Source organism: Botrytis cinerea, chromosome 3 (genome assembly GCF_000143535.2).
Source record: "Botrytis cinerea B05.10 chromosome 3, complete sequence".
Taxonomy (NCBI): domain Eukaryota; kingdom Fungi; phylum Ascomycota; class Leotiomycetes; order Helotiales; family Sclerotiniaceae; genus Botrytis; species Botrytis cinerea.
In genome coordinates, this window is record NC_037312.1 from 1,022,494 (window position 1) to 1,047,768 (window position 25,275).

At 43.8% G+C, this 25,275-nt stretch overlaps 4 protein-coding genes across 4 annotated transcripts; 2 read left to right on the plus strand and 2 right to left on the minus strand.

Moving 5' to 3' along the window:
* Positions 1–3: 3 nt before the first annotated feature.
* Positions 4–3,684, minus strand: BCIN_03g03100 (hypothetical protein). The gene is made up of 2 exons (XM_001554915.2): positions 3,375–3,684; positions 4–3,247 (listed from the first exon to the last, which is right to left on the minus strand). Exons 1-2 carry the CDS (start codon positions 3,429–3,431, stop codon positions 260–262), a joined length of 3,045 nt encoding a protein of 1,014 aa, XP_001554965.1. The 5' UTR covers positions 3,432–3,684; the 3' UTR covers positions 4–259.
* A 1,806-nt stretch (positions 3,685–5,490) lies between these two features.
* BCIN_03g03110 (hypothetical protein) lies at positions 5,491–7,961 on the plus strand. Its single transcript, XM_024691869.1, has one exon. It carries the CDS (start codon positions 5,882–5,884, stop codon positions 7,907–7,909), a length of 2,028 nt encoding a protein of 675 aa, XP_024547642.1. The 5' UTR covers positions 5,491–5,881; the 3' UTR covers positions 7,910–7,961.
* A 1,199-nt stretch (positions 7,962–9,160) lies between these two features.
* Positions 9,161–11,659, minus strand: BCIN_03g03120 (hypothetical protein). Its single transcript, XM_001554910.2, has 4 exons — positions 11,319–11,659; positions 10,421–11,269; positions 10,197–10,361; positions 9,161–10,139 (listed from the first exon to the last, which is right to left on the minus strand). Exons 1-4 carry the CDS (start codon positions 11,571–11,573, stop codon positions 9,423–9,425), a joined length of 1,986 nt encoding a protein of 661 aa, XP_001554960.1. The 5' UTR covers positions 11,574–11,659; the 3' UTR covers positions 9,161–9,422.
* A 141-nt stretch (positions 11,660–11,800) lies between these two features.
* BCIN_03g03130 (hypothetical protein) lies at positions 11,801–16,608 on the plus strand. The gene is made up of 6 exons (XM_024691870.1): positions 11,801–12,102; positions 12,159–12,259; positions 12,307–12,693; positions 12,753–13,572; positions 13,624–15,893; positions 15,947–16,608. The coding sequence occupies exons 1-6, from the start codon at positions 11,846–11,848 to the stop codon at positions 16,435–16,437; spliced, it is 4,326 nt and encodes a 1,441-aa protein (XP_024547643.1). The 5' UTR covers positions 11,801–11,845; the 3' UTR covers positions 16,438–16,608.
* Positions 16,609–25,275: the final 8,667 nt, after the last annotated feature.

Here is a 25,275-nt window from a genome sequence, read left to right on the forward strand (position 1 = left end):
TAGTGAGATCCTTTTATTAAATGAGAAGATCCAATTATCTTATGGCTTAGAATTGATTTCTAACTTTGCTAAGCCCATACTGATTGTGAATATATACTTGGCATTCCACATTTCCTCCCATCATCAACAAACATCATAGATCATGCATATCATTAAACGTCATATCTCTCTTCCAACCACAAATAACAATCCCCAGCCAAAATAGTATATGCAAATATCCCAAATAAAAACACTATGCCGCCTATACTTCAACCTGTCCTTAAATTCCAGTGATCCCGTCTTCCAAGACCCTCACGTATGGCGCAGGAAACAATCCCTTGGCGCCCATATAGCACCCCCAAAACCAATCTCCATTAACATCCTTACACTCCCTTACCTCTGCCCCCTTTGGAAACATTAATTCATCACTCGCACCTTCTGCAGGCCACCAACTCCAAATCGCTAAAGTTGACATCCCGATTCCGCCATCAGGTGGAAATGATCTCTCAATCATTAGCCCAGGAACTGATGTTGGTGCAACTTTCGATGGATCCGTGGTGACGAGTCGAACAAAAGTATCATTATCTTGACCCCAGCTCCATTTCTGTAGTTCGGGTGCTGCATGATCAGCTGAGGGGTAAAGCATAGGTTCAATATCAAGACTGTGACCTCCAACCAGATCGTGAACTATTACTCTACGTTGGCCCCCGCGGTCATCTTCAAATCCTACGATAACCATACGGTGACCTTGTAAACAACGTCGCCACCCATTGTGACCATTCTCGACACTGATCCGACGAGATGTGACGAGTTTGGGGTAGCAGGTTGTGCAGATATCGTAATCTCCAGGTTGAGTGTCTGGTACAGCGCTAGTACATGAGTAGCAATGATAGCGAGTGGAGGAGGGTTGGATGGGATATCGACAGATATCACAGTTGGTTGAGAAGGTAAGTGGTTTGAAATTACCCACGTCTGCAACGCCAGGCCCTTGCAGGATAGTTGCCGATGGCGGAAGGTGTTGATCGTGCATCGGAGATAATGGAGGTGTGTAAGATTCCGAAGGTTTATAGGTCAGCGGTAGAAGAGAATGTGTACATGATCTGCCCTGATTGACACAAAGATTGCAGAATCCCCAATCACCATGATTGCATATGTCGCAACGCCAGTAACATTCATTTGTCCATGCTAAGCAACTTGCACAGAATGCTCCACTTTGAAGACGTTTTTGAGGATCTTCCGTAGTGAGAGTTTTGCGACCGTCCGCGCCACCGGCAGCCATTTTAGGTGCCAGGTAACGATTTGCCGTAAGCATATGTGGTCTATCTGCACCTTGTGGTATTTTTCCGGCTTGCATTTGGATTTCCCAATTTGACCATGCCGAATAGCCAAATCCAAACCAATGTAGACATCCTGCACCGGAACGATAGCATGAGAGACAGATGTTGTAATTGCCACGCAAGCAACTTGAGCAATTATAATGCACTTCATATTCAATATGAGTCTTTTGACATCTCCTACATAATATTGAAGGTTCGGGATAAAGCTGTGTTCGTGGCCTAGACCCCACAGAATGAGAAGAACTTGGTCTGCTACCACTTGCTAGTGCAGCAGCTTTGTCAAAGAGGGCTAGATGAGTAGGAGTGTGTGGTGAGAGCGGTGCAGGAATCAATGATTCATCCATGTATGGGACAGATGCCGGAACAGCAGAGGCCACGAATATATCTGCTGGGGCATTAGCACGAATGCTCAATGGAGCAGGCATAGCAGGTATATCAGGTAATTCAGGCATATCGTCCGAATGTGATCTTTCTAGCAAGCTGTTACTTGATGTTCTCGGTGTCGATTCTGAAGGAGACGCAACTAAAGTACTATTAGATGTTCTTGTCGTGGAGCCTGTTTGTGGTTGCGGTTCTCTACTTGTTGATGATTCACTCAATCGTCGCACATTAGAGTCAGTGCTTCTCCTCGCATGGGCCCTAAAAGGTTGAGATGTTTGCACAAAAGAGGTCCGAGGTATAGTGCTCAAATCCGTCTGCGACCGAGCGGCAGGTCTTGTTTCGGGCGTAATTACCGGTCCAGGTGCTGTTGAGCTTCGCGGTGCGCTTAAAGTTCTCTGTCTTCTCCGTCCTCCAGAATTTAGACCAACATCTAGGTGGCTTGCGTGTACGGCGCTTATAGATGGCGGTGGCCTGCTTTGTTCATTACTTAAACTACCCGATCTTGGGGATGATGATTGATTTCTGCGTCGTCTTGTAGTTCTGGGAGCATCATCGCCAGAGGTTTCTCTCCCAGAATCTGTGAGTGAAGCTCGAGGAGACCGTCTTCGTCTATCCGCCGTGTCACTCTCGCTTCTTCTAGATGATTCTGGTCTTGATCTCTCTTCTTGTCTCCGCCTGAAAGCTTCTGCTATTCTCTCACTAATCTGATCCTCCTGATTAACATCGATATTCTCAAGGTCAATTCCGTCCAGTAATCCTTCCTCCCTAATCTGTCGTAGAATCTCTTCTTCCATCTCTCTAGAATCTATGTCAGAAGAGCTAATTAGTGACCGTAAGGACGATTGATGTTCGATCTGTCGCGCCGCTGACCGGCTGGTTTCTTCATGTCTCCTTATCGATTCAGTCTCACTGTATCCCCTTCGTCGGCCTTCAGAGTCGCTGCGGTCGGGTTCTGGTCTCAACGCAGAGGTTCCTTGTCGAGCTCTTCTCCTTTCATGATGCTCCTCCCTTCGCCGCCGTCGATCAGCATCATCTGTATTTCTACTATGATCACGACTCGGATGATGTCTCGAACTATGCGATCTTTCTGCATCTCGTTCTCGTCTCCTTCTTTCCCTCCTTGCCTCTGAACTCTCTACCCCCACTTCTCTCAAGCTTAGATCTCTTACTTCTTCCATCAACCTTCGATCCTCATCCTCCAAGCGTCTCTCCCTTGAGCTTCTGTCTCTCTGCTCCCATTTCGGTAACACTTCATCCCCAGATTTGTATTTCGCAGCAATTTCCTCCTTCTCGTCAGCGGTTCTACCCTTCTCCGGACTTCGCGCCAGGAACATCTCGAGTAGTGTCGCTATTGTAGAACTGTGCTTCGTATCTCGAACTGGGGCGCGGCATGATGGGCATGTGTATGGCGTGCCGCCGGGTGGAATAAGTGTTTGTGCATTATTTACGGAGACAAGTTGCCAGGAAAACCATTCTTTAAGACAAGAGCCGCAGAAGGTGTGCAAACAGTCGAGTAATGTCAAGGGCTGATATAAAACCTCTGTGCAAATCTATGACCAGTCAAAATCAATACTCTATCCCTCGAGATGCAACTGCGGCTTCAAGCACAGCCCTATAGAGTTTTGCGGGGTAAGGTCTGTTTGTGGGATTTGGGAACTTTGATAATTCTCGACTTACAGAACATGTCAACTCCTTCTCAAGGTCGAGACCTCGATTTTCGGAGCCAGAGTCCATGATTCTTCCTACGAAGATATGTAGGATGAGGATGGAAGTGGAGTTGCAGAGGAGGATAGGTCATGATTGTGCTGGGCAATGAAGAAAAATGGATTGCTCTGTGGCGCGATACGATACGATGTGATTGAGAGCACGGGATTTGCACCACTAACCAAGCAAAATGTCAAATTTCCTCGGATCGAATCTCCATATTCTATTATTATGTTTATATTGTTTTTTCGTGCAATTCTGATCAAATCACTTGACTTTTTCCACAATCAAAAGCAATATGTTTGGTTGAGACTCCCAGCGCGGTTCATCTGCACGCATTTCGTGACTTGGGGGCTTTCTCATCGGTACATCTCAGCTCGTATTCACCGATTCTTGAACCTCACCACTCATATCAAGACCCGCCAAGTATGAGCACAATCAATCTGTGTGTAATCCGTGTGTATTGAGCGTCGATGGCAATTCATCATCCCGAATATAAACAGAGAATATGCAGCAGGGAGCTAGGAAAGGAATCAGCACTCCCCATTGCCGGACTGAGACATATGCAGTCTGTCAATCACTTCACAGTCATCACTGCAAAGGCTTGGAAAAAGACATGCTATGTGCCTCCTGACCTTCAGATGACACAAAGTCTCAAATCTTTGATGCATTTTCTTCTATCAAGTCTGAAATGGCTGTGAGTAGTAGCACTTTTACGTTCATACTCTGAACAGGACGACAGTCAATCTACATCTTTTTCTCCTTTGCAACTGCTTTACTACCTTTCGAAGAGTAGAGAAACGCATTTAGACAATCATTCTCAAGGATCTTATACGATTTGATTCATCGAAGCTATAACGTGCAACAAGGTTGTGTACGATTAAAGACTCTGCTGCTGTGCTGTGTGACGGGCCGCACAGATGATCAATGTTTCCCTCGAGTGTTAGAAGAAGACCACACCCTTTAGTTTATATCTGATTTGAATTTTCAAACAAAATGTCACCAGCTTTATCACTCCAAACCTTTCCAACCCAGCGTAAACATACCAGTGGTTCACCAGTTGCGTCAGGGTCTCAGAAACTCTCTTTTATACCGCGCTTACCCACAAGCGTGCAGTGTCAAGGCCAAGTTCCAACTCAATTTCCAATAGGACAACAAGCCCCGCAAGCATAGCAGTCAGCTGCAATGAACAATCAATTCACTCGAGCTGGCCATTCCACTCAGATCAACCTGTTCACACTTGCTTCCCCTTCTTGGATGAACAGTCTTCTGAAGAGATTCGTCGAGCATCTCATAACTTGGGATAAAGCAAAAAATCATTGTTGCAGTTGCGATTTTACTTGGTACTGTTGTATCATATTTCGCGTCGAGGCTAGTTATTTGGACCGCAACCAAGGACTACATCGAACATTGTCAAGGAGAGCAGTTGTGCTTTTCTCGAACCAGCTGGACCAATCACCATGACTGTCGATTACTGACTTATAGAATCGAATTAAAGCCAGCTCAGAAGCAAGTGATCAATCTCGAAAGGCGGCCTCCAAGAACTGCCTCAGCCTCCCTTCTGTAAATAGATAAATGATACTATATTGTGTCGAACATAGACTAGGGCGATAGTTAGAGCCACCTCAGGCCTAGCTAGAGAGCATGCTTCCGCTGCGCTCTCCCAAAAGAATGGAAGCTCAAGGTCAGGTACGGCCACAGCCACCAATCAAAATAACATGGAATCGTGCAAGCCCCGCCAAAGAATGGTATGGACCACAAAGAGAAATGAGTCACGCAATGGAAGATTATCAAATGGAGTACAGGTAGAGCAGCGGCGTAAAAGAAATCTAAAAGAGCCAGTAGTGAATCAAGAACATGATGCGCGAATAGAGCAGTTGATGCTTGAGGACTGGAAGTTTTTCGAAAAATATGAAGCGCATTTATTGAGAAATCGACTGGAAGCAAAAGGTAGAGATGCATAGGGGAAATCACTAAGTAGAATGATTGTGGATTCATGTCCACCACTACTGTTGTTCATTAAAGGTTCATCATTCAGAACCATCTTATAGGATACTTTTTCCATGTTAATTGGGACATTAATTACTTCGCATTTTTATTATTATAGTTATTTGCAATCAGTGGCCTCGAGATCATCGAACAGCCGACAAGCGTATTTATGACTCAATGCAAACATGCCCCATATCAACAATCTTATTTATTTTATGATTCACTGACGTTGTATACATGAATTATTTGATGCCTTGATGAAAACAAATATTTGAGAGCATCCATCGTGAATACTAACATCGATAACGATTTTCACCACTACGCAAGACTATTCACACTCGACTCAACGTCTCTCTCATGAATCACACACAGATCATGACGCAGCTATATAAGCTTTCATCGCCTCTCTTGCCATTCTATTCTCCATTTCAACATTAAACAATACTATCACTGCGCAGAACATCATAACGATACCTTCATCATCCATAATCATGACTACCTATGAGGCCGTGCCTAATACAGATGGCCAGATTCTTATACCCATCAGGAAGAAGAAACCGGTTCTTCCTCAGAATGATAGCCCTCGCGCTATACCTTCATCACAACGACCACCAGGCAAGAGAATGCCTGTCCGAAGATTTGGGGCTCAACCACGGCCACCATCACCGCCGTTTCAAAGACCTGTCTACAAATCCAGAAATCGGACACCGAAAGCTTTGCGACCAGGAAAAAGTCAACCCTCAAGATATAACTTGAATAAAAGACTCGAAGCCCGGGAATTTGCCAACAGAGGGCTTCGAGCTATTGATTCATCCACTCGCTATCTGAAAGATTCGAAAACCAGCACCTTGAGCTCTCATGCCTCAAATCAAAGTATCATAGCTGACGGTTCAAAGTTTCTGAGACGGAAGGAGAACCCATTGATGAAATCAAAGGGCAAGAATCAGGCAAATGTAATGAGTCTTTCATATATCATGGATCAGCTGCCTAGTGCTCAGGATTTTCTGTCTGCTTCCGACGAGATAGAGGAGAGTGACATCGACTTGACTGCCAGTTCCCGGAGCGAAGAGGAAGACGAATCGGAAGACGAAGGTCGGGAAGAAATATCACCTTTGATTGGGAATATTCCATACAGTCATGGCATCCCTAATGTTTCAAACTATCGTCGTCATATTCTTAACCAAACCAACGTAGCATCTCTGCAGGATTCTTTGCTTAATACACCTGTGAAAGTCGAGGACATCGAACAAGCTGTCAAAACTTTTGATTTCGTTGGTGGCAAACGAACACCAGGTACAATGCTATCCAGGGCGAGACGCAAATTGCCAGCGATTGAAAGAAGAGGCCCAGCGTATCTTCAGTATCATCCGAACTATATGGCTTTATCACCTTCAACTTTGCCTCCGCCTATTCCAAGGACCACAGCATCGCCCGATCTCAGTACATTAGAACATACCGCTATAACTACACTTGCCAGCCTCAATCGATTTTATGACTCGAAAAGCTTGTATCCTAGTGCCACTATGATATCAGGTTCGAACCCAAATTCACCAGCACCAGCCAATGAAAGTGATCAAACTCACAGCCTCAGTCTGAAACGTCCATCATCTCATATCTCCACCCATATCCCTACAGAAGCTCACCAGTCTACTTTGCATGCATTACTAGCAACGACTGAGCTCGATCCATCCACAAAGAGAATACGTATAAGCTCTATTCTGGACCCGACACCCCCTCCAGAATTTACGTCGCCGAATCCCCAAAATCAATTCTTTGGCTCTCTCTGTAGCGAGACTTCTTCTCCTCGCGATTCGCCCAAGTTCGCTAGCGATCTCGAAAATAATAACTCAATGCCATCTCAGTATTCTGACGCCTACCCATCTCCTCCTAAATCAGCATCATTGCCATCATCATCAGTTCCCCTTAGGACTAGCCCACGACCCTTCGATCCTCGAGATACAAGTCCAAACAGGTCTCTCCCCATGGCATCCACAAATTTACAATCTCATCTTGATTCATTCAGCGACCGTGCCTACAGCTCTCCTGCATCCCCACGGCCATTGTTTCCCGAACATAGATTTCAAACTCCAGCTCTTACCGAGATAGCTTCAAAATCTCTGATTCCAATGATTACCGATAACAGGAAGCCAAATCCAACACCACAGCCTCAACTACTTCTCTTTAATAATCAAGCCTACTCACCTCTACCCGCACGATCCCCATCTACCATTTGCTCGTCATCATCTCCGCTCTCATCCTCACCCACCAAATCCAATTCAAACTCACTCCCACGCAAACACTTCGCTTACAGAGCATGGAAACTGCGTTCTTCACGCTCCATACTCACCAATCTCTCTGGTCCAAACGTTCCGCAGTACTTAGTCGTAATCCGCAATGACGATCGATCAAAGTCCACTCCAAATCCGGGTATCTTGAATACAAGTAGCAACACGAGTAAATGGTGGAGTATACTTGCCGGAAAAGAGGGTTTGGACGAGATCAGAAAGATTTTCGAATGAAAACAAATACATGTATAAATAGGAAACGGAAGAATAGGAACTCGGGGAGTCACGGGTGACAACTCGTGGAGGAAGTATTCGCTAATGCTCAGAGAGTCTAATAAGGGACTCAGAGTATTGCAGGATTATATTGTCTGCATACAGCTTGAAGCTCAAAGAAATGAAAGAACAATCTTGCATTAGCTCAAGAGGGTAAAGGATTCGGAAATCGGTGGTTTTCATCATCTACACATGCATGGAATATGAATGCGTGTAGTTTTGCGATCGCACGCACTGCATGGAAGTAGTACGATAAGAATTAGCATGATCTCATAATAACAATACCACTCAGCCATTTATGGATGCGATTTCCTATTCTGCTAACGTGAATTTTTAAGTTGAATAGTGAGGTACTGAGATAGCTAATACGAGGTCTCCATCTAAGATACTAACTTATGCAGGAGATTCATGAGCTATTATGACGACCAAACATCATTGTACTAACTACCCCGTCCTCTTCACTCAACCTCCATAACGTCCCAACGACTTATCATCTGATTCCCCATTGCTGCAATGATCTATTTCCACACATCCTCAAGCCAAATTTGAGCATTCGTGCAGTACAACATCAGATTTCACAAAGTCATAAACAAAAAATCAGCAACCACAAGCCTGCTTCCTTGCCCATTGAAACCAGAAAGACGGATCCAAGGGTCTCCATCCCAGTCTCCATAAATCTACAGCAACTTAATTAAGCATATCCAAACCGTAACAACAACCAATGAATATCTCCCAACATGTATTCCATCGAGTACACCAAGCCTTACTTATTAAATCTTCTACACTTGGAAGCGTTTTCCTTATGCAGAAATCAATCGAACTAACACGCATGTTATCTCGAAATACAAGACCACAATGAGCTTTTAATGTATTCCCAATTCAACACTCCCCAGACTTCACCAAAACTGCATGATAAAAAGCCCTAACTCCGCCTCGCGAGCTCTTCCTTTTACTCTCGCTTCTACTTTTGCTTTCCCTTCCGTGGTTGTTAAATCTGGAATCGAACATCTGCATAATGTCTGCGTTGTTATTATCAATAAATGATAATGTAGTCTATCACTATATTCTAATAACAAAGAAAAAACGCCCCTCTTCTCACTTGGCTTTCCAATTCAAGAATACAAAACAAGGCACTTCCAGCGAATTTGACAATCAAATTCCCAGCTCAAGTATCCTTTTTGAAGCATTGCACTCACGAATTCCGCTTGGGAATGATACCACTGCATTATTTTGTCTTTCTGTGGTTGATAGCAGTTGATAGTAATGCAATGTTATACTAAGCTTCGCTATAGTATATAGTATATCTGTGCGAGATATAAAAGGGGTATTATATAGTACATTTAAAAGTACAGTTTTCAATGACGTGGATTCCGTCACACTATATTGTTTTTTGCAGATGACCGAGTGTTTTTGTATCATCCATGCCATGCTGATTTTCAACCTTGAGCCACCCTTGTCGTTTCCATCTTCAACCTTATGTCTCTATTTCCGTAGCGGGCACGGTTGGAACATCTGATTGTTCTTCTTTCTTCTTATTTTCCATATCAACATCCTCGTCTTCCGGCGGTGGTAATTTTGCCGCATCATTTCCCTCCTCAGCTTTCTGATCCCCACTTTCTAGCGCATCTTCATCGCCAGGGGCGACAAGATCTTCGGGTTTGACATCATCTTTAAAGATTTCGTCAATGCTGTCGGATTTCTCGATTTTATCAAAAGCAGCAAGTTTGCTTCCACCAGCGATTCGTAGTGCTCTCCAACACTTGCTCGCTTTAGCTTCTATGGCAATATTTTTCGATTCTTCGTCTCGAGCCATGTCAATATCCATGTCGTCCAGGTCGATTTTATTCTTGAAGCTCTTTATGGAAGGAATTTGGTAACGTTCTGGTTTCTTCAACCTTTCCAAACCACTCCGTAAGTCGCTTTCCGCAAGGAATTTGAGATCCAAAGACCCTAAAGGATTAGGACGTAATCGTTTATTAGTTGTCGCTCTGCGAGCCGACGCTTTAGCAGTAATATAATCATGAGGTGAAACAGCTGGTCTAGCAATAGAAGGGCAATTTTCGACCTTCCAACGAACCCAGTTCTTATCTCTTGACAGAACTGTCTCAACCATACGGTAGAAAAAGGCACCATCCGCGCCCTTCTTCAGATATTCTGCAATTGATTTTTTCATATCTAATGACCACTTCGTCTATAAATTGTTAGCTAATACCTACTAAAAGACGCGTCCAAAAAAGGGATTACTTACATCTTCTTCACTAAGCGTCTGGTCTGCATAAGTAACTGATCTATTAAGGTTATCCGGTAAAGCTTTCGAAAGCTTCTCTTTCGCTTTGGCGCTTAATGAAAGAAGAAAGTCCATTATTATCAGAATTTGAACAAGTATATGCCTCCTAAATGATAAATCACTAATCTAGCAATGTTGAGATTAGCGTCGGAATAGCAATTTGTGAGTTCTAAAAGATAGCATACCTCTAATTCGAATAAGTCTCTACTTGTAAGATATTTGGGATTGAAAGAATTAGCTAGGTCGTCGTCTCCTTGACTGCGCTTTCTTTTTGTTCCCCTCTTACTATCCTCTGCTACTCTTGCCGTCGGACGCCCTGCAGTTTCATGGTGTACCGACTTGAAAGTTGCTATTGTAGCTTCCAGCCCTTTTTTGAACTCTGCAAAATTCTCGGAGTTGAACAATTTTTTCGGTTGGCTGAAACTCTGCTGTAATGACCAGAATATTGGGTATAGCTCATCGGGCTTCATCGGCGGTTCGCGTTTTGATGATGCTACATCCTTGCCTGAACCGTTGATATCTTCAGAGCCTCTTGCCGTACTCGTTCGTCCATTTGATGCTGGCTTGGAGGCTGGTGAAGTTTCCTTTGCATTGCTGTCCGAATCCACTTCCATCTTCTCAACATCCCCTGGATTGGACGGTAGGGTATCGAAAGATGTGACATTTTCGACATGAAATTCACCGCGTAGATTCACAGAACTCTTGTCGCCAAGGGGAAAGCTTTGAAACATGAAAATGAAAACGCGACCGCAGAATGCGGTATCCTCTGCTCTGGAAAGTCGCCGCAAAAGCTCGTTACAGCTTCTCAAGATAACTAAGTTCTTCTGGTTGAAATGCTTCGCAGTAATTTTCTCACGTCGTGACTCAAGATAATCGAATATTCTCCGGCATCCCGCAATAGTCTGACTATCCAGTAACTCTTCAACGAGCCAAAATAGAAGGGCAGGTTCGCATTGTTCATCGTCAGACAAGATGGAGATAATATCGAGAAGGTTCCACAACCTGGAGGAGGAAGTTTCAATAGATATAGAGGCCTATGGGTCGTCAGAGGGTATCTACGACTCGTACTGGTGCATGGCTTACCAGTAAATTGTTGAAAGTGTCTCGAACAGCGGTTTCGATGATCGCATACTGACTGCGCTTTTTAGTTTCTATGGGTGCCGCTTCGTTGAAAATCTGATCAATTCGCTCGTATGTGTTCGCGAGTTCCGTTTTACTCAATGGCGACTCTATGGTGTGTGTTTCTTTGACATGTTCAGCCCGCTGAAGCATTTCCAACAATAATTGCGCAAAAGATTCCACAATTGGAAGGCCGTGTCCCTCCATACTGACAGCCATGTTGTGATACGATGTCAGTTCAAAAACTCCTTCCGTGCTTGCGCCAACGAAAAGGTGTAATTTGAAAGGCTTCCAAGGTTGGTTGCAGAATTAATTGTTGCGAGAAGTGAAAGTTATCGCGACGTCAATCTAGATACGGCGAATTTCTGCTTAGTCATCACATGCAACAGCACCGGTGCACCAAGCTTCCAAAAATTATCAGGACGATAAGGTGTTTACACGCGACCGACGCGCGCAATACGAATTGCCAGTCAATACCACGAATAATCACAATGGCCCCGAGGACGAAAGGAAGAGGCCAGGGGAAGGCTGTTGAAGAAACTATGGGAGTGCCACCCGCGGAAGTATCACAGGATGAAAACTCATTTTCTCAACTGGCCGCAAAATATTGGTTGAAACCTTCGAAGAAGTCCGCAAAGGTCAAGGTCAAGCCTGATGTTATCAAGAATGAGATATGGGATGTTTTAGAGCAGGAAGAGTTTTCTTACAGATCCCTTTTGACGCTGGAAAATCTTCATATTCTTGAGAAGTACATTTATCCTTCCAGACCTTTGACGTAGCAACTATTACTGACAACAATGCTAGTTATCTTTGGCCGGGTTATTCAGAAGATGCTTCGAACTTCCACATACTTCTCATAGTTCTCATCGTGAATGTAAGGACTAGAGAACATCTGCCAACCTGGGGTAAGTACTAGTAAGGAAGCTTTGCTTCATCATGCTGATGAACATAGATATCTTTGCGGATAATACATCTGATTTCTCGACTCTCTTCCGCCGAATCTTGTCCATGACATTGGATACTACCCTCTCTGCGACAATTCGAACACATCTGTTGTCATTCATAATAAGCGCATTCCAGTCACTAGACAATGGCATAGTTCGGAAAGAATGCGCACCTTTGGTCTCAATATCTATCTGGCACAATATCTCAAGCGAGAAGAAAAGAGAAAGGATACTCGATCATACTGTACAATTGAAAAAAGCTTGGAGGGCTGCGGGAAAACGATATGATGCCTCTGATGAACCTACGAAAGCTAGACTCAGGTTTGAGCGATCTTGGCTCTTGACTCTAATTCTGGATTTTTTCAATCAACTCTACGGAGACAAATTAAGGACTGGTTCGTTGAAGCCCTTGCTATTACTAGAATCTTTTTCTTTTGGCTAATGCACGAAACAGAAAATGTACAGTACTGCGAAAGATTCATAGAGTTTTTGTCGGATCTGCAGAGTCAGTTGCCAACCAGGAGATACGTAAACACACTTCTACAAGATCTTCACGTTCTTCCAACTATTAGACTATCCCCAGCATTCAATGAAGAGGATAATGGGCTTCTACGAGATCTATATGCGCTTTTGAAGCATTATACATATTTTGCAATTAATGATCATACAGGCGTTCAACATAGCCGCACGGAAGCATATGAACGCCATTGTGCAACACTGGCGTCCCTGCAAAGAACTGCACTCAAGCATTTCAGGGAAAAGTTGACTATTCTTGCCTTGTCCAATTATTCGTCTATTGATAAGCGCGTGGAGCTTGAGGGTCATTTAGAATCCCTGACAGACGCTGAGATGACAGAGCTTTGCGAGCTTCTTGATTTACGGACGTCTTATCCATCGTCTACCAAGGTTGTAGTAGACCGTAAATTTCTCTTGGAAATTCTTCTATCAACACATGAAAAGCGAAAGACATTTCAAGAGACTGCACGTGACTTGAGCATTCTTCCAACTGAAAGTACTCTTTTTGAAAGGACCCTGCTCAGAAACGATGGATTCGATGGATCACAACCTCTCGCTATCCCAAAATTGAATCTGCAGTATCTGACTGTTGGAGATTTTCTGTGGCGGTCATTTATCTTGCATCGATGCGAGTCGTTCTATGAGATCAGACGAGATGTAGAGGACACAATAAAGCGTCTCCGACCAGTCGCCGGTAGGACAGGCCAGACAAGTTTTGAAGGATTTTCCAGGATGGCACTTCCAATAGCAAAACCTTCGTAAGTTCTGGCATCATTTCATTGTTTCTATCCACTCTAATCGATTTGTAGTATTCTTGAAGTGGTACCTCCTCTCGTAGGAGATGACAAACCAGCTCTCGTCCGAGCCGAAGTCACAATTGATGTAAGCCGCATGGCAGAAAATGTTCGCCGCGAATGGGATTCGCTGCGGCCTGATGACGTGATCTTCTTGCTCTCTGTGAAAGCCACGGACGAATCTGTTATGATCGAGAACGGCGGAGTATCAACTTCAGATGCGCAAAACCTCGGCCTGAGATACCTCCGAGCAGCTGAGGTCATTCAAGTACAAGATGATAGGGGACGCTCATTGATGAATTATAATGGTCAAGTCAACGGAAATGCTCGCGCTGGCTCGCGGAGACTGCAATTGAAACTTGATGCAGCCATGTATAAAGAGGACAAAGATCGCACCGACAAAGGCAAGCCTGACATTTACGAAACCATGAATATCATTGTTCGCAGAAAAGGGCGTGAAAATAATTTTAAACCGATTCTTGAATCAATCAGAAGTTTAACATTATCTGATGTCCCGCTGGCCCCCTGGCTCCACGAGGTCTTTTTAGGCTATGGTGACCCTGCAGGGGCTAACTATACTAGGCTATCAAATCAACTCAAAAAAGTCGATTATCGAGACACATTCCTTGACTGGCAACATCTAATTGAAAGCTTGCCCGGTAGGACGGTCGAGCCAAATGACGATGTCAACGGTAGTTTCGGGCCACCCTACGTATTGCAAACCGTGGCAAAAGCTGCTGAACCGCCAGCAAGACCAACGAAAAAGAGGCGCAGGGAAGCAGAGACTGCACCAAAAGATGAGCCTCAAGCCATCCAAGTTTCCTCTTATAAACCCCCAAGTACAGGACCATATCCCATGGACGCCCCTAAGTTGAACCAAGTCCGTTTTACACCTGCTCAAATTGAAGCAATCATCTCCGGTACGCAACCGGGGCTTACCGTTATTGTTGGTCCTCCGGGAACTGGAAAGACAGATGTTGCAACTCAAATTATCAACAACTTATATCACAACTTCCCTAATCAGCGCACTCTACTTATTGCCCATAGTAATCAAGCTCTTAATCAACTGTTCCAGAAGATCGTTGCTCTTGACATTGACGAACGCCACCTTTTGCGGCTGGGACATGGTGAAGAGGAACTAGACACTGAAACAAATTTCAGTAAGCACGGACGTGTCGAGTCTTTCCTCGAGAATCGAGATGGGTATCTTAGAGAGGTTGATCGCCTTGCTGCCAATTTCGGCGCCCCAGGTGCTCATGGAAGCTCAGCGGAGACTGCCGGATACTTCAACTCGGTTTACGTTGAGCCAGCATGGACAAGATTCCAGGAAATTATGAAAGACACGGATTCAACATCAGAGTCAATCGTCTCTGCTTTTCCGTTTCATTACTACTTTTCGAATGCTCCTCAGCCTCTTTTCCCTCCTGGTGCCGACAGAGATGCTGTCATTGATGTAGCTACAGGTTGTTATAACCATGTTACTAAAATTTTCGCTGAACTTGAAGATGTTCGACCGTTTGAAATTCTGCGACGAGATCGAGACAAGGCAAATTATCTTCTCACCAATGAGGCTCGCATCATTGCGATGACATCAACGCACGCTGCTATGAGAAGGCGTGAGATATCTTCACTTGGCTTCCATTATGATAATGTCGTTATGGAGGAGGCGGCTCAGATCACTGAGATCGAAAATTTTATACCCATGGCGTTGCAGAAGCCAGCAAATGGTGGAACTCCCCTTCAACGTGTAGTCTTGTGCGGTGACCACTTCCAGAACTCTCCTGTGGTTCAAAATCTTGCGTTCCGTCATTACGCAAACCTCGAGCAGTCGCTATTTTCGCGCTTAGTTCGCTTAGGTGTCCCAACTATCAATCTCGATCAACAGGGTCGTGCTCGTCCGTCGATTGCATCTCTCTATTCCTGGCGTTACCAAAATCTTGGTAACTTGCCAATTGTATCAACTGCATCTGAATATCAAACCGCAAATGCCGGTTTCAAGTACGATTACCAATTCATTCAAGTTTCTGATTACAAAGGAAAGGGTGAAATGGAGCCAACTCCTCATTTCATTCAGAATCTGGGAGAAGCAGAATACGCAGTTGCTATCTATCAATATATGCGCTTACTCGGGTATCCAGCTTCGAAGATCAGTATATTATCCACATATGCTGGTCAGCGTGCACTAATCAAAGATGTCCTATCCCATCGATGTGCTAAGAATCCTCTATTCGGCCTCCCAAAAATCGTCACAACGGTCGATAAATATCAAGGAGAACAAAATGATTGTAAGTTTCGTGAAGCTGATTCTCTTGCCGATAAATCACTGACAGGGTACTAGATGTCATTCTCTCTCTTACTCGTACATCACGCGTCGGTTATCTTCGCGACATTAGACGTCTTACGGTGGCACTGTCTCGCGCTCGTCTCGGTCTTTACATTTTGGGTCGACGAGATGTTTTTGAATCTTGTTTCGAGCTAAAGCAGGCCTTCGATATTCTTCTATCGAGACCAGATAAGTTGACTTTGAGCACTGGGGAGATGTGGCCAAGTCAGAGGATTCTGGCGAGTGAGGAGGGCTTAGAGTCAGTGCAAGGTGAAGCTGTTATGGAGGGGGTAGAACATTTGGGTCAATATGTTTTCGAGATGACAAACTCCAAGATAAAACAGTTGAGGGAAGAAAGAGGGTTGCCAGAGGGTGGAGCAGAGGTCTTAGCGATTGAGGAGGGAAAGGTTGTTGGAGATGATGTTGAGACTGGAGAAGGGTATGAGGGCGTCGGGGAAGATGACGATATTATTGAACCCGAAGAAGAATTTGATGGTGTCGACTGATGATACCAAGATGAAATTTGTAAGATAAATTAATCGCCGATAGATATACGGATAAAGGAAAATTAGGACGACTCATGGACATCGTCGACGGAAATGTATTGTATTTGAGTACAATACAGGAAAATGGCGTACAATAATAAATAAACAAAGAATGATACCAATTTATGAACATGAATTCGCCCTTTCCATCTTACCATTCTGTCAACCTGCAGTAGCCACCTAGTGTTATTTAAGTTCGAGGTTTGTGCTTCGTGATTAAGTTGTTTACTTTCATGCTCGGTTACGAATGTATTGTATCACCACCGATGGTCGAAATCATGACTTGGTCACATGTTCTGTATTTGCATAATTGGGTTTCCAGGTAGCTTTGAGATTCTGTGCTGGTTTCTCTGTAGATATGAATGAGTATTGAAGTGTATATTGGATGAGATCTCATGATGTGTGAGGCTCGGTCGAGCAAAAGAGAAAGTTTAGATAATTACGATGAAATGAAATGAAGTATGTCATGAGTTGTTAGCTGAGACTGCAGATCACAGCACTTAACAGTCATTTTTCTATTAAGATCAATCTTTCCTGGGAAGAATAATGCAGTTTACCATGGTTATGTCTGAGACCATGGAGTGAAATTCATGTTGGTGATGTGTATTTGAGTCACATTACAGTCATACCAATCTAGTCTTTGGATTTTATCTGCTTGATCGCAGATGTAAAACGTTTTCCAGTGAAAACAGCTCCCGAGATATAGATGTGTAAATCCACAGAAACTATTCTTACGTGTGTGACTACTGCCCTCCACATTGTCGATAACTCAACATTGTCTTTTAAAAAAAGAATCATGGCAAGAATGAGTAGAAAGCTAACTGGTAAGTCCTAGAAGAATCACACATCTTAGGGTATGCTATTTTTATGACTATGAGCGAAGTGACATCAAAACTTCTCCCGCCTTGTACCAAAGATTTTTCAGCCCATCGATACACTTCAAAGTGAGCAGGAAACTACTGTGGTAACACAAAAATTGATGAAACAAAGGCAGCAAAACTGCCATGCTTGCCAATCAGAGGCGGTGCTTGGTATAGAATCGGCACTACAAAACAAGTTTTGAGAAGGCTGAGCCGCGGGTGGCTGGTTTGATTACGGAGTATCAAGGTTCACGGCGGGATCTATACGCTTATGTCGAGTTTTGAGGTCCGGTTTCAGATGCGGGGATATGGATGAGATTAAACGAGGGGTGTATTTGTGGTGGGATCTCTGATATACATTACATGGAGCGAACTGTGATTCTGCTTTGATGTGTTGAACCCTATATCATGAGCTGTGTATTTGGAGTTCGAATCACTTGTCAATGAGACTTCAACGACGTCTTTCATGTACTCAACAAATTTCTCCAAGCTGACTGTTTTTCTTGTTCTGACTAGGTATTTGATGGGACAGATTCTAGTATGTCGTTAACACACAAAATTTGATGAAATACACTATGTAATGTAACAATCAATGAGGACTATATAAATATGGTAGTTCAGAATACACTTTCATTGTATGGCATCTCAGGGTGCTTTCAGAATATCCGTGGTCTTTCAAAGAAGCCATCAAGTTGATGTCTAAGACAGGGTTCCAATATCTGTGAAGGTGTACATTCTTTAACAAGCAATATTTCTACATAATGTGATCGCTATAACCGTCGATATTTTGAGGCTCATCAGTCATATGACGTTACTTACTGTCCTTTGGACTGACCATCACATCAAACCTCAACTCTAAAACGAATGCTACCAGAAGCGCAAAGCTCAAGCTCAAGCTCAAATTCTGTCGTTTTAACTTTCTCCATCACGGAAAGGAGTTCCTAGACGTACCTTCATCGTATTTTTAATCTAGTCCACCGTAAAAAGACCCCTATCCAATTAACTAACAGGCTTAGAAGAAACTCTGCAGTGTTAGCTGAGCAAGAACTCCTACTAGGGCCATCGCCGCCGGATGAGCGGCCGTTATGTTCCGCTGAAGTAAAGGTTATCATAAAATTAAGCTAGAGTTCAAGCCTCAACTTGACCAAAATCTTCGAATCAACATCATGTCTTTCCACCACAATGATAACTTTAAACTTGATTGCGTGTCGCGTGCAATTTCATATGTCCTGATCTATACAATGTCACTACTAGCTACCGCGATACGAGGTAGTATTATTGACATCGCGATATGCTTAGATCAGTTTATTGAAGCTAATGTAAACACGAGACACTGAAGTTTATGCACGCTGAATGTCTCATCTGAAGTCTCTCTGGAAAAAGTAAATATTTCCATGGCAATGTGCAGATAGCAGAGGCACAATGTCACAATGGCTTGTTGAGGGCTTGTCAATAACGGCTGCGCTAAGCGCTAAAATTTACCCTTAATTTAAGTTAGTTTGTTCATTTCTGGATGGCCAATATTTCGGTTGTGACGTTTCTTCGGACCGTCCTCCTGTCTCAGTAGCAAAACATGGCTTTTGTGATGACAATATACCTATATGTCAATCTGGTAACTATATCACTTATGCATTTGTCAAAACTTGCAAGGAGAGAGAACTGGCAGACCGTTCTGGCAGCAAGAAGAGTGTCTACCTATATATTGGGGACAATTTCTAATGTTTGCCCCCAACTTAAGCATAACAATAACACTTTGGTGTTTTTTATGCTGACCTATGGCAAATATCGAGACACTACAATCTAATAGTGAAGCTAGTAAAGTGAGAGCAACGAAACTGGAAGGACAAACATAGATTCCGTTTTGATATAGGAAATCTTCTTGATCTTTGGCAATAGATTCGGCATCGTGGTATGGTTGATGTTTCTTTGAAGTCTCCGTGATCTATCATACTTTGATCACATCTCGTTTCTCGCCTCCTTGTGTATTTGTTGACACAATCTGGTAACACACAACGCTGTAGCTAGGGGGCACGAGGCGAGACCAAGACCCTACCGACTTGAAGAATATGCCATGAATCTTCTACCCCAAAAGAATATACGTATGACATCTCCTGGCAGATGACTGGTACCGAAATCTTCATTCCCAGTCTCCATCAAAAAATGATATGATACGCAAAGTGGCAGAATGTTCACTGAACAGTGGATCTTGATGATCAAAAGAAGATTTGGCTGAATTCTCGCTCGACTGGATGCAAACTTTCTCGGTTCCCTTGGTCCATTTCTGTCCATGGGACGAATATAACCGATAATCCCGAAAGAAAAACTACTCCGGACCACATTGTTTGAAAATTGTTGAGGTCTTCAACAAACTTAGCACCTTGACAGTAACAACTTGCAAAGCTAATCCGTATTTCGACTCTCAAACTGATCATCAAAAATGTCCACGACAACTTTTAAATAGAAATTCTCCCAAGACAACCAGATTTCTGGAACTGACCTATAACCAGGTACATATGGGTTTGCAGCGTGGGAGATAAATTGCAATATAATAAATCGTATCATGCATGATTTACATGTAATATACAATATATTAATCGCCGACAACTGCCGATATTCCCTTGATACGAGATTCTGAAGTCTATGTATCGATTTCTGAAATAGAAAGTATATAGTACCTACTACCGGAAAGTCCTTTACCCGCACACAGGGTATATTTCGAGTGATTGAAAATCCGGGGACACAGCCACCTTACGTCTTGTCTGTCGCATATATGCAGTGAGATGGTAGTCATGGTGATACCTTCTCGATGTGTGCTATAGATGGAAAAACACGGGAGATTCTTCTCGTGCTGATTCTCGTGGAGAGCTGCAGGCCGTAAGTGTGCGAAGATAATGATGTGAATGGTCGCCGTTCTATCAGAATGCGGTCTTCCTACGGGAGAACACTGCATGGTTTTTAACAGCAAAAAGTAAGGCAGAGTGCGTCCACTCATGATTATCGACGACTCAGAACATGAGAGAATCCAGCGTGGTACTTCTTTGTGGCGCCCGTGCTGATCGACACAGCAAGGCTTGATACAGGGATTGTATTATGACCCCCCCATCACCTTAAGATGAGCAAATGCAAGGGCATGGATGCTGGACGTGATATGGTTGGGGTCTCTGCACCCCTCAATCTCTCGGATAAACAGGCGGATAATGGGGCAAGCTCGTCAGCAGCCTGAAATTGCCTGGAGTGTTCACAACAAACAGCAAAAGCATCATAATTTGGAAGCAATTTTGAACGTATGACGACTATCTAACCTAGCCAACGTCCCACAAGTCCGAAGGAGACGAATAGTGATGAGCCCACGACCACGCACAGCACAATGTGACAATCTTTTTTGCAAGCATTTGTGTATTGGTATATGGTTCACAAACATCCTGTTGTGGGTGTTTCTTTCTGGGCATTGTTTGAGGATGTGAAAGATGTGCTGAGGACTCGTCACGTAGAAAATCTGGAGTTTCTGATACTTGTTGGACCATTCGAAGGACTACTGAGTGGGGAACGCATCGGAGAATATTTTAATCTGAATCATAAGCGCCATCTAGCTTGACAGGAGTAGATGATATCCATGATGGCAGGTCTATACCTGTGCCGTTGTGTTTCCTCACCGTTCCTGCTTTTAGACCCCGTTAGTGGTGGATTCTCTCGGTAATTTCAAAGAAATGATTCTACGGAGTACTGTAAGCGATGTGGTTGTAGCGTTCTCGGTCCCGGCCCCTTACGAAATTATGTATCCGAAGTCTTGAAGAGAAGAGTGGAACAACCCATGAAGGACTTTTTTTGACGCCTTACATCCGTTTTGGTAGCATTCGGAACGGAGCCGAGAGCTTGATTTGGGCAAGGAGAACTGTGATGATTACAGAACATATAAGATTAGACAAAGAATGGGAAATATGACATGGGGATGACAATCGGCGAGTAGCTGGCAGACCTGCCAAACACAATTATTACTTGCGTAAGGGTTGGCCCGCCATTTCCGAATTACAGACCGTGCTCGGAAGGAGATCTTGGAGTACAGTCGATATTTGAGGGCGAGTCAAGTAAGCTATGTCGTCCATGGAGTCTGGAACATTGGAGAATGATGTCTGTACCTAGCTAGTAGTCCAGTTCAGCTGAAGACTTAGTTCCATGTACAACATTAGATGGCAGATACATCCTCGAGTATAGTAGGCAAGCGGTGCTACGAACGATGAAGGCATTATCTAGACAGACAAGGTACCGTGCAATAAGCAAATTTTGTTGTTATTATTAGTGATCACTTACTTCTAACACATCGCCTACATTGTTGATTCCACTGCTTCATATTCGTACAGCTTCCCACGTAGCCCTAGCTACTTAGGAGACAGGAACATAGCCATGTGATACTCCCACCTATTCTGCCGGCGGTTCTGTTCCTATTCTGCGACTAGTACGGGGATGATAGATGGATGTGATTTGAAGTTTCTTTTCCACGTCAAACGGCGTCTCGCACTCGTACATCTTGGGAAGTCCACCACCCCACTCCATTGCTCGGCGTTCGATGCAACGGCGAGGATACCATTTTAATTGTAGCCTTAGAAAAAGAAGGTTCAAAATGAGTTGTTTTGGGTTATTCTGATGACTGTAATGGATATTATTCAGTGAGTGGATCGGATTTGAAGTTTGTTTCATCACCCTTTTTTGTATTTCTTTTCTTCACTTGTGTCAATTCCGGTTAGACATATTTAGACCTAGTCGACGGTCTACGGTCGTACCTGCATTTGTGATTTACTCCACCAATCGTTTTGTCTCATTTGCGTCCGAATGATCTAAATACGGATGTATCCATAATTCCTTCTTTTAGCTGAGTGATATCCTAGAAACCTCAGCAATACCATTACGACCAACGACAGGTACCTAGCACGAGCAAACAATCCTTCTCGAAATCTCATTTCACTTCATTTCATTTCCTACTATCGATCTGAAATCTTCCGAATCTCCCTTCTTCTTTCCCAGAATCACACGGGCGTAGATACTAGAAAGTTAATCTTCTCCCCCCCCCGAATCTCTCGTGAGCGTTTTCCTACTGCCCATGTCAAGAGAACCTCTAATTTCGTTAAATTTGCCGCATTTTGTAGAATGAGTCTCCGTTCTTGTTACAATCAAGGATTGTTACTTGATCCTGACTACCCGTGGAGCCTCCAGCTCTCCAGCTAGCACGCCAATTCTTGTGCTACCCCTTACCGTGACATTACCAAAAGCCTAAAGGTACCGTACAATCGGAGTTTTTACTTGTAGAGTAGGAGTAACCATTCTTTTCTTACACCGCACGCCTCTAACACGCTTTGAATTCACACAACCTAAGTAGCTGTTGCTGTCCCGTTGCGTTTGACCAATCAATGCTCAAGTTTGATGGTCAATTCAAGCCCGAAGCATTAGAATATGTGCAAAATTGCTACAACATCAAGATAAAATGGGTACCGCAAGAATCAGGAATGGCTGACTTCTGGTACCGTCATGTACCTACTGTACATCCTCAGCCCAGTCACAAATCACTGCATTCTCGAGATCCCGCCCGCGCTCCGGCAAGATCTAAGGTTTTGGCTACCAATGGAAGTTTTCAGGAACCCCGAAGTGCGGCTACTTACAGCTACCTACCCACAGATACCCCTTCATACTCTCGTCTCATGCTGAACAATCGAATCCAAGTCGGTTTTATCCCCCACAACTAACCAAAAGCTTATTATTCACAAAACTTCTGAATCCATAAATATCGTATCTTCGTAAACTTGTCCAGCTTACGAGTCGGCGAGATCTTAGCGTTGCTCCTAAAACAACGTCGTTAATCAGGACATCTCCAACAACTATTGTTTTATACATTGTATCAGCCTTATGCAAGAGATTCATGCATTTCATGACCGAAGAAGTTGACACTGTTCTATTTACCGTGATCAGCGGGGCGTGATTTCTAAAAGTAGCACCATGATCAACGATTTGAAATGTCGATGAAGAGATGAACAATCAAAGCTTCTAGCTTAAATTTTTCGCATGATGCATTACGCAAAGAAAGAACTCTCTCAACAACCTCTCTTGACTCTTGGTAAATTGCTGATAGGCTCTTGACAGGTAAATCCTTGCGTCAGATCGTTGAATTGGACGGCACATGCATCATTGAAAACATCCTGGGGGCTGGTTTTCTGCGGCTTCATTGCTAGGACTGGGTATCTACGTATGCGTCTTCGAATCGGATGGTTTCTTGTCGGAACAATTGCAAAATGCATATCAACAAAACAACAACGTGTTGGCAGGTGAAGGCGAGGTTGAGTGTGGATACTGTATGACTGATGAAGGGGCCATCCATATTCTAGGGTTTTCGAATTGCACTTGTGGTTGAGTTTCCGCGAATATGTTTAGTCACCGTGACAGTCGTCATCCAAGCATGCGGTGCTCTCAACACTACACCACAATATTTTCCAAAGGTATGTTGGTAGCTATCCGACGTCACACAATCTAGGCCATGACGGGAATGTGCTTCGCAGGACCGTAGGGACGGGCCCCGTCAGAATAGAGACACGAATATATCAGAGCGAGAAAATCCTTGATTCGACCCTGGAGATGTGTATCTTGCTATTTCCATCACATCACTGTTCTCGCTAGGAGTGGGTGATATGAAGCACAAAAGCGGGAAATAAAAGTAAGAGACGCACGTTGACAATCATGCATATAATTCCATCGCGATTTCGGTTTTCGAGATATACTCGGAATCCGTAGCAAAATTATCAGACAGCGGGATGGATGTGCAGTTGATGCACAGACTTTTCGCCAGATGAACCCAGTTTTTATTTTCAAACAATGTTTTTCCGGCTACCCAGACAGACTTGGCCCGAATCTACGATGTCAAGATGCTACATTGGTCATATTGTGATGGATAGTACCGGTGTAGTGACGATGTGGTGATTTGATGCTGCTCGTGGGGGGATCTAATCTGATGATAGTTAGTTGTTTGGGGGGCCGTCTCAACTCTTCCAACTCTTGTGTACCTTTCCAACCTAGGTAATGGTTCACGTTTGAGATTATTTATAATCTCGTTCTCCCAAGGTTCTGCGTTCTCCCTCCTAAATACCTCTGAGCAAGTATCAAATATGTACCAAGCTAATTCTCTACTCTCGTCCACCTTTGTGCTTCCATCAGTGTTCGAATCTTCTCAGACTACAGGGTAGTAACGGTGGATCATGTTCCATCTATCAACTTTCTTGGAGCGAGCAAATAGCTACGAAGTCTTCACTCGTCGTGCTAGCTTATCTCAGTTGCTTGGGGATACCTTGATACAGGCCAGGAGACTAAGTGTTTCTGGAATAAGAATAGAAGATGTCAAAATGATTCCATCTAGATGCAACCTTGTTTGATTGTTAAGATTGACGAAAAAATGCTAATTAATTGTCCACTTCATTCTTCGGCTCTCCTATCCACAATCGAGCCATATTGTTGGAAAAAGAAGGGGATGTAGCCTGCTGGCTCTTCAATTCGAACGATTTCGCAATGAATGCAAGCATCGACCTCAAGTCCTCTTCGTATTTGGACCAAACTTGGATAGCCTCACACGTCTCGATATTAAAACATCATTTCCTTTGGGACCTGGAAGATTAGCAATGACCGGCATGGCATGGAATACATGAAGTTGAACCCAGTTATCTTGAAACTCTCTTTTCTCTGTTTCGCTGAACAGACCTACCACACCCCCTGCCCAAATCCCTACCCAAATCACAAAAAGTTTGCCAGGTAGTCCAACCCGAGCAACCCTACCCGCACACCCGCCAACTTTCGAAAATTCGAACCATTTTGACGGACTTCTAGCTTTTCTAGCCCGTGCTGCTACATGATTTACCTAGATTTATAATTGCTAAGTGTAAGTATTCTTTACCGTTCAAAAAGTCCT

Bases quoted from the DNA above. Each gene is read 5' to 3' on its own strand.
- BCIN_03g03130 (XM_024691870.1), top strand. From the start codon at position 11,846: ATGGCCCCGAGGACGAAAGGAAGAGGCCAGGGGAAGGCTGTTGAAGAA. The intron at 12,694-12,752 runs GTTCGTTGAAGC...TGCACGAAACAG, and splicing joins CGGAGACAAATTAAGGACTG to AAAATGTACAGTACTGCGAA. The intron at 15,894-15,946 runs GTAAGTTTCGTG...ACAGGGTACTAG, and splicing joins TCAAGGAGAACAAAATGATT to ATGTCATTCTCTCTCTTACT.
- BCIN_03g03120 (XM_001554910.2), bottom strand. From the start codon at position 11,573: ATGGCTGTCAGTATGGAGGGACACGGCCTTCCAATTGTGGAATCTTTT. The intron at 10,362-10,420 runs GTATGCTATCTT...CAACATTGCTAG, and splicing joins GAGACTTATTCGAATTAGAG to ATTAGTGATTTATCATTTAG. The intron at 10,140-10,196 runs GTAAGTAATCCC...AACAATTTATAG, and splicing joins AGACGCTTAGTGAAGAAGAT to ACGAAGTGGTCATTAGATAT.
- BCIN_03g03110 (XM_024691869.1), top strand. From the start codon at position 5,882: ATGACTACCTATGAGGCCGTGCCTAATACAGATGGCCAGATTCTTATA.
- BCIN_03g03100 (XM_001554915.2), bottom strand. From the start codon at position 3,431: ATGGACTCTGGCTCCGAAAATCGAGGTCTCGACCTTGAGAAGGAGTTG. The intron at 3,248-3,374 runs GTAAGTCGAGAA...GACTGGTCATAG, and splicing joins AGAAGGAGTTGACATGTTCT to ATTTGCACAGAGGTTTTATA.